The sequence below is a fragment of the Neoarius graeffei genome, chromosome 7, assembly GCF_027579695.1.
Source record: "Neoarius graeffei isolate fNeoGra1 chromosome 7, fNeoGra1.pri, whole genome shotgun sequence".
Classification (NCBI taxonomy): Eukaryota; Metazoa; Chordata; class Actinopteri; order Siluriformes; family Ariidae; genus Neoarius; species Neoarius graeffei.
In genome coordinates, this window is record NC_083575.1 from 66,765,961 (window position 1) to 66,780,507 (window position 14,547).

At 48.1% G+C, this 14,547-nt stretch overlaps 1 protein-coding gene across 1 annotated transcript in view; it reads right to left on the reverse strand.

Annotated features, from left to right (window-relative positions):
• LOC132888902 (kynurenine 3-monooxygenase-like) overlaps positions 1 to 13,981 on the reverse strand; it is a 77,761-nt gene extending 63,780 nt beyond the window's left edge. The window contains exon 1 of the mRNA XM_060924995.1: positions 13,035 to 13,981. Within this exon, the coding sequence (XP_060780978.1) occupies positions 13,035 to 13,981 (947 nt within the window). The remainder of the gene's footprint in view (positions 1 to 13,034) is intronic.
• Between the last annotated feature and the right edge of the window lie 566 nt (positions 13,982 to 14,547).

Sequence of the window (14,547 nt, forward strand, 5' to 3'; positions counted from 1 at the left end):
AGGTAGACCTGTTGATATTATTAATAATATTAATAATAATTGTGTGCAGCACTTAATAAAGGTCAAATAAATAGGCCTATAAAATAAATACATTTTTTTTTAAAGATATTTTTTTGGGCTTTTTGCACCTTTATTGGATAGGACAGTGTAGAGACAGGAAATGAGCGGGAGAGAGAGACGGGAAGGGATCGGGAAATGTCCTCGGGCTGGAATCGAACCCGGGTCGCCCGCATTCATGGTATGGCGCCTTAACCACCTGAGCCACGACGCCCCCATAAATACATTTTTAAAAAACAGTGAAATTATAATAATATGAGCAATAGATCAATAGATCACAGCAGTTGTGCTGTGTCCTGCACGTCATTGCTCTCATCCATGGCCAAAGCAAAAAACTCGAATTCTGACGCTTTCTCATTCAGCTGGTCATACACGTTGTCCCCCAAATCTTCGGTTCGCCTGGTCATAGTAGGTGCGGAGAGACTCACTGCGTTGAGCGCATCCTTCTTGTCGGGACACACCTCCTCGGCCACAGCAAGCATGCATACTTTAACAAAGTCCCCATCAGTAAACGGCTTTCCATGGATAGCTAGTAGGTGAGCTACCTTATAGCTAGCTCGGACAGCAGCCTGGTTGATCTGGGTTTGGCGAAGGAATACATTCTGTTGTGCAGCCAGTCCGCATTTCATCCTCCGAATCCTGTCTTCTCTTGTTTACCCTCGCAAACTGCGTCGTCACTACAAAACTCTTTGTGGCGGGTTTTGTAGTGACGACGCAGATTATATTCTTTGAAAACCGACACACTTTCTTTACATACAAGACAAACTGCACGGTCCTTACACTGAACGAAAAAATAATCGGTATTCCACTGTTCTTTAAAAACTCTGCACTCTGTCGCTTACCGCTAGCCATTTTGCTGTCCTGAACACTGACAGTTCTCTGTGCGTGCGCCGCCTGTCACTGCTTGATCGCAAGCATATGACGAAAATTCAGAAAATATGAATAGTTCATTTTATAACTAAATATCAATTTTAATTGATAAAATCAACAAAATACAAGATGCAGACATGTTATTATTTGCCTGTAGCAGTTCAGAGCAGGTGGGTGGAGCACAGAGGACGGCAGGACAGAGATCAGGTTCCAATTGAGTATTTATTTTCACACTTTGCAGTATAAACTTTACTCAGACATACACACACAACGAGTGTCGGTTCTGGGAAGAGCTCCTTCCGCTCTCGCTCTCCCTCCTCATATAGGGCGCGGTCACTGGGAAGACACACAAACACAGGTTAATTGCTCTCAGGTGAAGTGATTCTGCCACTTACCTTCCCTGACTCCGCCCTCCTGTCACAGACCGGCACTTGACCACGCCCCCGCTGCCACATACCCCCACCGCCCGACTCAGGCCGGGCGCCTGTCCGGCCTGCAGCCGACTCCCCCCCCCCTTGACGGGAGAGGAAGTCCACCACGACCATCTGCGCCCCCGGCCTGTGGACCACCTTGAAGTTGAAGGGTTGGAGTGCCAGATACCAACGGGTGATCTGCGCGTTGGCATCCTTCATGCGGTGGAGCCACTGGAGGGGCACGTGGTCCGAACAGAGGGTGAAAGGGCGCCCCAGCAGGTAGTAACGGAGGGTGAGGACCGCCCACTTGATCGCCAGGCACTCCTTTTCAATCGTGCTGTAGCGCCCCTCACGCACTGACAGCTTCCGACTGATGTAAAGGACCGGGCGGTCCTCCCCCTCCACCTGCTGGGACAAAACGGCCCCCAGCCCCCTGTCCGACGCATCCGTCTGTAACATAAAAGGGAGAGAGAAGTCAGGGGAGTGTAAAAGTGGCCCCCCACACAGTGCAGCCTTTACCTCAGAGAAAGCCCGTTGACACTGCTCCGTCCACTGGACCGGATCTGGCGCCCCCTTTTTAGTGAGGTCAGTCAGCGGGCTGGTGACGTCCAAATAATTAGGTATAAACCTACGATGTAAGCCAGCCAGCCCCAGGAACTGTCTCACCCCCTTTTTGGTCTTGGGCCTCGGGCAGGCCACAATCGCTGCTGTCTTATTAATTTGGGGACGCACCTGCCCGTTGCCCAAGTGGAAGCCCAGATACCGTACTTCCACCCGCCCAATCGCACACTTCTTTGGGTTGGCTGTGAGTCCCGCCCGCCTCAGTGACCTAAGGACGGCCCTCAGGTGTTACAGGTGCCGCTGCCAGTCATTACTATAAATGATATCATCTAAATACGCGGCCGCATAGGTGGTGTGGGGCCGGAGGACCCTGTCCATCAGCCGCTGAAACGTAACGGGCGCCCCAAACAGCCCAAACGGAAGTGTGACAAACTGGTGTAAGCCGAACGGTGTGGAAAAGGCCGTTTTCTCCCGGGATAATGGAGTCAAGGGGATCTGCCAATATCCCTTCGTCAAATCCAGTGTCGAGTAAAAGCGAGCCGTGCCTAGTTGATCGAGCAGCTCATCAATACGAGGCATTGGGTACGCATCGAATTTAGACACCGCGTTGACTTTTCTATAGTCCACACAGAACCGGACCGAGCCGTCGGCCTTGGGAACCAAGACCACCGGGCTGCTCCAGTCACTGTGGGACTCCTTGACGATGCCCATTTCGAGCATGGCCTGAAGTTCTTCCCGAACCACCTTTTTTTTGTGTTCGGGTAGCCTGTAAGGGCGGCCACGCACTACCACCCCCGGGGGCGTCTCTATGTGGTGTTCTATGAGGTTAGTGCGACCGGGCAGGGGCGAGAACACATCCGAAAACTCGGCCTGCAACTGGGCGACCTCCGTGAGTTGGGTCGGGGAGAGGTGGTCTCCACAGGGGACCGGAGAGGTACGTGATGCCAATGTCCCTTTTTGAACCTCCGGCCCCAGCTCCGCCTTCTCCGGAACTACCAACACCAACGCCACGGGGACCTCCTCGTTCCAGAGTTTCAGCAGATTGAGGTGGTAGATCTGTAGCGTCCCACCCCTGTCTGTTCGCCTCACCTCATAGTCGACGTCCCCGACTCGCCGTGTGACCTCAAAGGGCCCTTGCCACTTGGCGATCAATTTGGAGCTCGACGTGGGCAACAGTACGAGTACTTTATCTCCCGGTGTGAACTCTCTAAGGCGCGTACCCTTGTTGTACAGGCGGGCTTGCTGTTCCTGGGCCTGCCGCAAATTCTCCTGAGTTAGGTGGGTGAGCGTGTGGAGTTTTGCGCGCAGGTCCATAACGTACTGAATTTCGTTCTTACTTTGTGAAGGTCCCTCCTCCCAATTTTCCCGCAGCACGTCCAGGATGCCGCGCGGCTTACGCCTATATAATAATTCGAATGGGGAGAACTCCGTGGAGGCTTGGGGGACCTCTCGCACTGAGAACAGCAAGGGTTCGAGCCACTTATCCCAATTACGTGTGTCCTCACTTATGAATTTCTTAATAATATTTTTGAGGGTGCGGTTGAACCGTTCCACTAAACCGTCCATTTGTGGGTGATATACGCTGGTGCGGCTTAATCCCCAATAACCCATACAGTTCGCGCAGTGTTCGTGACATAAACGTAGTGCCTTGGTCAGTCAGAATCTCTTTGGGGATTCCAACTCGGGAGATGACGCGGAAGAGTGCCTCTGCAATACTGCGTGCTGAGATATTGCGCAGAGGCACTGCTTCCGGGTATCGTGTTGCATAGTCCACCAGAACTAATATAAAGCGGTACCCTCGTGCTGACCGATCTAATGGCCTGACGAGATCCATCCCAATTCTCTCAAACGGGGTCTAGATTAACGGTAGAGGGCGCAAAGGTGCTTTTGGAATGGCGGCTGGATTTACTAACTGGCATTCGCGGCATGCCGTACACCACCTACGGACATCGCCGCGAATCCCCGGCCAATAGAATCGGGCCATTATTCGGGCTAGTGTTTTATCCTGCCCTAAGTGTCCAGCCATGGGATTAAAGTGAGCCACCTGGAATACCAATTCCCAGCGGCTCTTTGGAATCAAAAGCTGCGTGACTCGCTCTTTAGTTTGAGTGTCCTGCGTCACTCGGTATAATCTATTCTTCATAATCGCGAAGTAGGGGAAGGACGGGGTGGCATTCGGCGGGAGCGTTTGACCATCGATTACTCTCACTTGGTCAATTGCATGCCGCAGAGTCTCGTCTCGCGACTGCTCTAATGGGAAATCCGCGAGGGATTCCCCAATAGAGAGAGGAGGAGCCGGCGGCTCCTCACTCTGACGCGGAGATGACGTAGACGGCTCTGTGACAGCTGCCCCCGCCAAAGCGACACCGGGACCTCCCCCTGTCAACTGGCAGGACCCACTCTCTACTAGGCGCGTCATTAAACCCCGAAATCCCGGCCAATCAGTCCCCAAAATTAAAGAGTGGGTAAGGCAAGGATTAACCGCCGCCTTCACTATAAATTTTTCCCCTCTGAAAATAATGTGGACCAACACCAAAGGGTAGCAGTGAACATCCCCGTGCACACACAACACCCTCACCCCTTGTGCTCCCCCCAATGCCTCGTTTTGAACCAGGCTTTGGCGAATTGAGGTCTGATTACAACCAGAATCCACCAACGCCTGATATGTAGCCCCTTGGATACTCACCGGTATGCGATATGCTCTGGCCCGATCGAGGGCGGCCTCTGGCGCGTCGGGGATCCGAACCTCCACGCCCACTTCCATTGTCGTGCACTGCTGTTGAAGGTGGCCCAGCTCCCCGCAGCGCCAGCCAACCGGCCCGGGCTTTCCCTCTGCACCGGTGATCTGGGGTTCACTCACCTGAGGTGGGGGAGAGACAGACACAGAAGGGAGAAATGGGAGGGCATCGCGGGTGCGGCGGGCCAGCTGGGGTGGGGCCGGCCCCCGCCTCCGCGGTGGGGGAATGGGGCGAGGACGGGACACAGGAGGAGGGAGAGAGAAGAGGAGAGAAGAGATGCCATCTGCCGTCCTGCCGCCGAGACAGCCGCCGCCAAATTGTCCTCCGCCAGCTCGACTGCCTGATCCAGCGACGCCGGGCGGTGGCACTGGACCTACTCCGCAGTTCCTGTTGGCAAGCGAGCAACGAACTGTTCCAGCGCCACCTGGTCGAGGATTCCTTCGGCGTCGCGGTTGTTGGCCCTCAGCCACCACCAGCAGGCGTCCCGGAGCTGCTGGCTAAACGCGAACGGCCGGCCGACTTCCTCCAAGCGCAGCGCGCGGAAGCGCTGGCGCTGCTGTTCTGGAGTGCGCCCCACGCGCTGGAGGACGGCCCGGAGGAGGTCCGTGTAGGCCAGCCGGCGGTCGGCAGGGAGCTGTAGCGCGGCCAGCTGTGCTTCTCCTGTGAGCAAGGGGAGGAGGCGCGCCGCGCGCTGCTCCATCGGCCACCCCGAGGCTTCGGCGACTTGCTCAAAGAGCGTGATGAATGCCTCGGGGTCATCCTGCGGGCCCATCTTGGTGACAGTGAGGGGAGACGGGCCCGCGGTAGGAGCGCTGGTGGACCCCGCCGACGCGAGGAGGTGCCGGAACGCCTGTCGATCTTCTTGTTGGGCCAACACCAGGGCCTCGAACTGCTCTTCTTGCTCCTTTCGGAGGGTGAGTAGCGCCTGGTGCTGGCTTTGCTGGGCCGTGACAAGGGCATGGACCAGTTCAGCAAACGGGGAGGACTCCATGGGGCTGTGAGGCTGCTGTGCTCCAGGTTCCGGGTTTCAGCACCACTGTGGCAGTTCAGAGCAGGTGGGTGGAGCACAGAGGACGGCAGGACAGAGATCAGGTTCCAATTGAGTATTTATTTTCACACTTTGCAGTATAAACTTTACTCAGACATACACACACAACGAGTGTCGGTTCTGGGAAGAGCTCCTTCCGCTCTCGCTCTCCCTCCTCATATAGGGCGCGGTCACTGGGAAGACACACAAACACAGGTTAATTGCTCTCAGGTGAAGTGATTCTGCCACTTACCTTCCCTGACTCCGCTCTCCTGTCACAGACCGGCGCTTGACCACGCCCCTGCTGCCACATAGCCAAAAAGCAATTTTAAAAAATAGGCCATGACCACTTTTGGGGATTGCCTCATAGGGCCGGTTCAAGTGGTGGGGGGCAGAGGGGCTGGGGGGCTGGTCAAAGGGGGGTGGCGGGCCGGAGTCGGCCCGCGGGCCGTAGTTTGATGACCCCTGCTTTACAGTGACGTTATTCTCTCAGCCACGCATGCACACGCGCGCGTGCGCGCGCACACACAGGTCGTCTGGTTGGGGCAGTGTTGCCAGATAAGAAATATGCAAGTATCGTACCAAAACCTCAAAATTATCATTTTTTGTGAGAAATTATTGTACACAAACAAAACACATACAATATAGTTATTTTAGCTGTATTTTAATTTCCAAAGAATATTACTTAAATTTTTAAACAGTAATTCGCAATATTCCCGTAGTAGAGAGAAAACTATGACACAAAGAGAAAGTAAATGCACAATTACCGTAAGACTAGAAAGATTCGAATTCAACCTCCAGGTTGCTGTCGTCATCCAATGCCACGCTCACTTGTGCAGATGTTGTTGGTTGGGTAATCCTGTCACGGTAGAGATTGGATGCCGTCATGGACCGCAGCATGGTGTTCATCGGTTTGAAGGCATGGCACCCACCAGCATTCCTCACACACTCTGATGTGTGCACAAGTCCATTCAGAGTGTCTGTAATGAGCCGGTTTTGTGATTTTGTTTTTATGAGATTGACTTTGGAAAAACTCGCTCACATGATGCATTGGAGTGGGGAAACACAAGCACATCCAGGGAAACACAAGCACATACATCTGTGTACATGGGCGCCGCCAGGGGGGGAAAGGTTAGAACAATTCTAGGGGCCCAGCACTGCCATGGGGCCCTTTAAGGGGCTGATAATATGCTTTTAATGATTTTAATAAGACTTTTGAAATAACAACAATGCAATATTCCATCTGGTAAAATGAGCTAATTGAACAAGGTTGTCTATTTCTTGAGTTCTTCAACATATTGTCATTTAACCCTCCCCCTTTTGTAAAATGGTACGGTCCAGTTCTGGTAGAAGCGCAATGTGTTAAATCTGTGTGCTGATCAGTGCAACGCTACTTGCTGCTGTGTCGCGGTGCAGCAGCCAGCCAGCCAGCAGTGGAGTGCGTACAGTCTATGATCGCTAAATATGAAGACTGGCTGTCAAAAACGTAAAGAAAGGCAGCTGAAAGCTGAGAGGGACCGGAGAGGCAGGCAACTGGTCACTCAGTTTTTCCCAAAGAAAGGTAGCTATCACTCACGTGTGTGTTCAAAATATTAGCGAATGGTAAATGAACAGTATGAACGTGGTTGGATTAGCCTATCAAGAGAACACTTTTACAGTTTGTACAGTGACATTTTTTCCATTTTAATAACTGAACTGACTTGTGTGATAAACAAGATGAAATATTACGTTATGTTGGTGCTAATAACTAGTGCTAATAACCAGTTTCATAACTAATGGGGTGCCCTAAATATGCACAGATTCAGCCTCAGGGGGACCTCCGCCCTACCAAACCACTGAACCCCCCCTTTGGAGAAGGAGGTAAGCAGCAATACAACCCATAAATGCTTTAGGATTGAAGTTTTTAATGAGCGAGCGCCATATACAGTTTGCTAGATTAAAGTGTTGCTAATAACAGACACCAGTCAAGTGTTTGACATGGTTATGTGTGTGGAATGTTCACACGTTCTAAACCATTGGTTTCAAATTGAGGAGCTGGAGAAAGCGCAGCACACATAAAAGAGGGATAGAGGTTACAACATATGAAGAAATACGTACGTAATTGATCAAATTGAAATGTCACTCAGTGTCACTTTGAAATAAATTTATAATAAGATGTTTCCTGTCTTTTATGGGTAATATTTGTACTAATTGTCCTAGCACAAGAAGGCATGTGGCAAATTCTTGAATTTTCATTTGTGATTGTAAATGCACCAGAATTAGTCACTGACCAGTTTTCATCTAGTCCCTGGTAGGTTAATACATAAAATGCAATAACAAAGTCACAAACTCAAGGTCCATGGGCTATTAAAAGTCAAATAATGACAATAGTGCAATTGTGACGAGGGTGGGCAAAGTTGGGGGGCCCAAAATTCTAATCTTTCATGGGGCCCAAAATTTCTGGTGGCGCCCCTGTCTGTGTATGTCTTTTGATGGCGCCTGAGTGGAAAGCCTGCGAAATGATTCTTGGGGGTCAGAGAGAGAGAGGGATGCATGCTTGGACAACCACCTGAAAACTTTGAAATTATCGTACATTTCAGATTTTTTCCCATTATTGATCGTACAGAGGGCAAATCGTACAAATCGGCTTATCGTACAAATACGACAATTATCGTATATCTGGCAACACTGGGTTGGGGAGAGAGTTCTCTTCTTCTGCTCTCTCTCTCCTTATATAGGGCGCGGTCACTGGGGAAGACACACAAACACATGTTAACTGACATCAGGTGCAGTGATTCTGCCACTTACCTTCCCTGACTCCGCCCTCCGGTCACAGACCGACGCTTGACCACTCCCCCTGTCACGGAGTGAGCCGTGACGCTCGCGCGCACACACCTTTACACACACACACACACACACACACACACACACTTCTCACGCAAGCGCACAGGCAGCAATGTTCAAACATCTTGGCTGACCTGTCGCTGTGAGTTGCACTTCATTTCCATTACTGTTTTCTGTATGGGTATTACTGGTGTTCAAGCATTTCATACTCCACCATTTGCCATAGTTTCTAACGAGAGCAGCATTTGTTACGAGTGCAGGGAAAGGCCTACCGGCATTCCAGTAACATTTGTTTGGCTCCACTCATATGTAAAACGTATCACACATTTCTAAGCATTTTCATCTCCCATCTGTTAAGCATTGTCTATGGTCTAGGAAACACACGTACAAACCGGTTATTTTTAACGTCAAGTTTATTTAGTTCTAGCATTTTTATAACACAAAACAGTTTTCAGTAACTCATCATGCGAACTCCACATACTTCCGGTTTGTTGCGAGAAACCGAGGGACTGTACCATTGGCTTGTTATGGAGGGGTTTCGCGGGTGTTTGGTAGAACGGACTATTTTAACGGGGGTGTTTTACTGGTGTTGGGGAAACATGTATTTTACTATGCACTGAAGGGTTTTTGGTTAATGAAAATTATTTTGGATGTTTGTATGTTTTGTGGTTGTTTTTTTAAATTGTTATTTTGTATTTAGGATGTCATTATTTAGTTGAATGATTAATTTTGCAATTTGGGCTCAACTGTGGGAGGGGCTGCGGGTATGTAAGCTCTGCAGTAGCTCCAGAGCCTCAGTTGTGGTTGGAACTAGAGTCCTGCACTCCCGCGGGACCCGACGCAAAGCAGTGCGGCGCGGGACAAATTTTGAAAGCTCATTGCGGGCGGGCGGAAGGGGGAGTGCACAATGCGGGAGTGGGTGGGAGAGGTGATAAGCTGCAGTCCCGCTAACTAAAAACGTGTTTAAAATAAAATTTATAAATTATTAATTTATGTCTATCATATATAATTTGTACTGGATATTTTATTTGGCATTAATAAAAATATTTTAAGATGCCTAAATTTGCTGATGTGATCTAATCTCGCGTACGTTTCCGATTCCTTTCCGCTCTTCCGTGTTTGAGATCTCCGATCATGGCAGAAGAGCAGAGCTCCTCTAGTGAAGCTCACAGTGCTTCAGAAGTAAGTGCTGCTTTAAAAAGAGGTATATTTACCGTTAAAAAGTCAAGAGTCCTGAAATCAGACATTTGGAAGTCGTTCTCACTCGTTTACGCCACAGAGGGAAATCAGCTGCCCTTTGCTTGTTGTGATAAGTGCCAAAAGGTTCTGACATACAACGGCCATAAATCAGGTACATCAGGCCTGAATCACCATGTATGTACTGTCTTAAAAGGACAACAATTGTTGGAGTTCAGAGGGAACAATGCAAAAGTGACAGATGCGTTGAAGGCAAAGACCGTGGAGAAATGCGTTGATTTTGTTGCTGCGGACCTCCGCCTGTATGACAGCATCGCTGGTCGGGGATTAGTTCAGTTAGCCCAACACTTAGTTAACACGGCAGCCACAATAGGCAAATTCGATGTGCGAGATATTCTGCCCCATCCAACAACTGACAATAAACAAGACCATCCGAACACATCTGAAAACATCGTGGTTTGAACTGTGTTGGTTCAGACCAAGTTGGTACTACAGCTTTGGGAAACAGTCATTTTTTGGATGTTAGTTAGTTCAAACTTGCATCGTACCATATTGGTTTAATGCTAACTTGGTTGGTTATTTGGGAGACGCACCCCTGAATGTGAGCTGTAGATATTTATGCTCAAATCTGCTCAAAGTAGGGGGCGGGGCACTGTGCAAGCTGTGTCTTTAAATTATATTAATTTATTATAGGCCTACTTGTATTTCCTGGAATGTAAATGTGAGGAGTGACATATAAACTATGTGCAATGTACAATATTCTTAATAACCACTGTAGATTTTGGTAGGTGTGTTGGGTATCTCTGTAAAGCCTTAGCTGCGCATGCCGCCTGGCAACGCGCACCCTCGCTACGTGCGCTAGGTGAAGGATCGGTCAGTGGAGAGCTCAGCTAAGCTCAGCATATTTAATTCCCCAAGCCAATGACAAGAACTTTCGTGAGAAATAACGCGAACATCTGCATCATGTGGGATTTGCGGGCAGAAGCGGGACAAAATATGGTAGGCAGGAGCGGGACTGAAAATCATAATTCTTTGCAGGCAGGAGCAGGACTGCACAATGCGGGAGCGGGACTGAAAATTCTGTCCTGCGCAGACTTCTAGTTGGAACGTCTTGTTTGAAGGTACTGTGGTTTGGCTGACTAATAGTTTTGTTCAAGGTCTTTTTGATTTAGTCTGGCAAACTTGAAGCCTCTTTATTTTTGTGTTTTCTTATTTTGTTTGTATAGTTTTCTTTTTGGCAATTTGAACCTTTGGTTGGCGCACTGTAAATATTTGCACTATTTTAAGAAAAGTTTTGAAAATAGAAAAAATAAAAAATATATTTTTGGAGGAAGAAGTTTTCCGGCTCTCTGTCTGCTCCACCGCCGTCCATCCTTGCAACACCCCCGCTGCCACACAGAGTTAATCAGAAGGAAGTTAATAAGCATTCAGTGTCTAATGTCCTTTAAACATTCCTCAATTCTATTAAGCTGGTGTCTCTCATCTGGTTTTGCAGAAACATACAACTGTGTGTCATCAGCATAACATTGGAAACTAATACAATGTTTACGAATAATATCACCCAGAGGTAACATGCAATATATAAAGAAAAAAGCAGTGGAACCAAGACAGAACCTTGTGGAACACCAAACTTTACCTCAGTATGTCTAGAAAAATCACCATTTACAGTGGTGCTTGAAAGTTTGTGAACCCTTTAGGATTTTCTATATTTCTGCATAAATATGACCTAAAACATCATCAGATTTTCACGAGTCCTAAAAGTAGATAAAGAGAACCCAGTTAAACAAATGAGACAAAAAATATTGTACTTGGTCATTTATTTATTGAAGAAAATGATCCAATATTGCATATCTGTGAGTGGCAAAAGTATGTGAACCTTTGCTTTCAGTATCTGGTTTGAGCCCCTTGTGCAGCAATAACTGCAACTAAACATTTGCAGTAACTGTTGATCAGTCCTGCACACCAGCTTGGAGGAATTTTAGCCCATTCCTCCGTACAGAACAGCTTCAACTCTGGGATCTTGGTGGGTTTCCTCACATGAACTGCTTGCTTCAGGTCCTTCCACAACATTTCGAATGGATTAAGATCAGGGCTTTGACTTGGCCATTCCAAAACATTAACTTTATTCTTCCTTAACCATTCTTTGGTAGAACGACTTGTGTGCTTAGGGTTGTTGTCTTGCTGCATGAACCATCTTTTTTTGAGATTCAGTTCATGGACAGATGTCCTGACATTTTCCTTGAGAATTCACTGGTATAATTCAGAATTCATTGTTCCATCAACGATGGCAAGTCGTCCTGGACCAGATGCAGCAAAACAAGTCCAAACCGTGATACTACCACCACCATGTTTCACAGATGGGATAAGGTTCTTATGCTGGAATGCAGTGTTTTCCTTTCTCCAAACATAACACTTCTCATTTAAACCAAATATTTTATTTTCGTCTCATCCATCCACAAAACATTTTTCCAATAGCCTTCTGGATTGTCCACATGATCTTTAGCAAACTGCAGACGAGCAGCAATATTCTTTTTGGAGAGCAGTGGCTTTCTCCTTGCAACCCTGCCATGCACACCATTGTTGTTCAGTGTTCTCCTGATGGTGGACTCATGAACATTAACATTAGCCAATGTGAGAGGGGCCTTCAGTTGCTTAGAAGTTACCCTGGGGTCCTTTATGAACTCGGAGACTATTAGATGCCTTGCTCTTGGAGTGATCTTTGTTGGTCGACCACTCCTGGGGAGGGTAACAATGGTCTTGAATTTCCTCCATTTGTACACAATCTGTCTGACTGTGGATTGGTGGAGTCCAAACTCTTTAGAGATAGTTTTTTTCACCTTTTCCAGCCTGATGAGCATCAACAATGCTTTTTCTGAGGTCCTCAGAAATCTCCTTTGTGCATGCCATGATACACTTCCACAACCATGTGTTGTGAAGATCAGACTTTGATAGATCCCTGTTCTTTAAATAAAACAGGGTGCCCACTCACACCTGATTGTCATCCCGTTGATTGAAAACACCTGACTCTAATTTCACCTTCAAATTAACTGTTAATATTAGAGGTTCACATACTTTTGCCACTCACAGATATGTAATATTGGATCATTTTCCTCAATAAATAAGTGGCCAAGTATAATATTTTTGTCTCATTTGTTTAACTGGGTTCTCTTTATCTACTTTTAGGACTTGTGTGAAAATCTGTTGATGTTTTAGGTCATATTTATGCAGAAATATAGAAAATTCTAAAGGGTTCACAAACTTTCAAGCACCACTGTACATCAACATTTCATGACTATCAGGGTGAGAGCCACCGGTCAAGAGTCGTTCATGCTCCTTACTGCTGCACACTTGGGCACTGGGACGATGGAAGATGTCTTCAGGCACACTGGCACCACAGCCTGGGAAAAGGTGTTAAAGATGTCTGTCCACACCTCCGTGAACTCATGTGCGCAGGCCTTCAGGACCCTCCCTGGGATGTTGTCTGGTCCTGCTGCCTTGCGGGGGTTGACGTGCTGCAGAGTCCTCCTCACGTCATCTGCTGACACACTGAATGATGGTAGCTCACCCTCTGGGATAGTGAGCCTAGTGCAGGTAGGGGGGTCGGCAGGTTCAAAACGGGCATAGAAGGCGTTGAGGGCATCTGGCAGGGATGGGTCCCGAGGACACTCAGCATTCTTCCTGTTATAGGCTGTGGTTGCCTTTATGCCTTGCCACATGCTCCGAGGGTTGTTGGATGCAAAGTGGCCCTGGATTTTGTTAGCATGTGCTCTTTTTGCCCATGTCACACCCGCTTGGAGGTCTCTCCTCGCCACTCTCAGTGCCAGTGCATCTCCAGACCTGAAAGCTGTATCACGTGCTCTCAGGAGACGCTGAATCTCACCATTCATCCATGGCTTCTGGTTGGGATGTATGGTGATGTTCTTGGTGGTGGTGACGTCATTGATGCGTTTCTGGATGAAGCCGGTGATGGCTGAGGTGTACTCCTCCAGATCTACACCTTCACCGGTGGTAGCAGCTTCCCTGAAGACCCACCAGTCCATCCACTCAAAGCAGTCCTCCAGTGCAGGGACTGCTGTGCTGGGACATGCAGTGATGGTCTTCCGTGTTGGCTGGTTGTTTTTCAGCACAGGTTGATGGGCAGGGACCAGCAGGATGGAGATGTGATCAGAGAAGCTCAGGTGGGGCCGTGGCAGCGCAGCATACGCACCCTGCTTGCTGGTGTAGACCTGGTCCAGAGTATTGCCTCCCCTGGTTGCAATGTCTATGTTCTTATAAAACCAGGGCAGGCAGTTCATCAGGCAGCTCCGTCAGCGCCATGCCGACATGTGTGCTTGGAGGAATGTAAACAATCACCAGCAGCACTACCGTAAACTCCCGAGGCAGTTAATGCGGGCGGCACTTTTTCATTTTTTATTCTTTATTTATTATTATTTTAAACTTTGTGTGGAAATGTGTGTCTGTTTGTATTTATCATGTATGCTACTTTTGCAAAACAAATTGCCCTTTGTGGGACAAATAAAGCATTGCTTACTTACTTAAGTGACATAAACTCCACAGATTCAGAGCAATGCTGGCTTACCAGGACGCAGTTTGTGCACCAGTTCTTGTTGATACAGTGGTGCTTGAAAGTTTGTGAACCCTTTAGAATTTTCTATATTTCTGCATAAATATGATCTAAAACATCATCAGATTTTCACACAAGTCCTAAAAGTAGATAAAGAGAACCCAGTTAAACAAATGAGACAAAAATATTATACTTGGTCATTTATTTATTGAGGAAAATGATCCAATATTGCATATCTGTGAGTGGCAACAGTATGTGAACCTTTGCTTTCAGTATCTGGTGTGACCCCCTTGTACA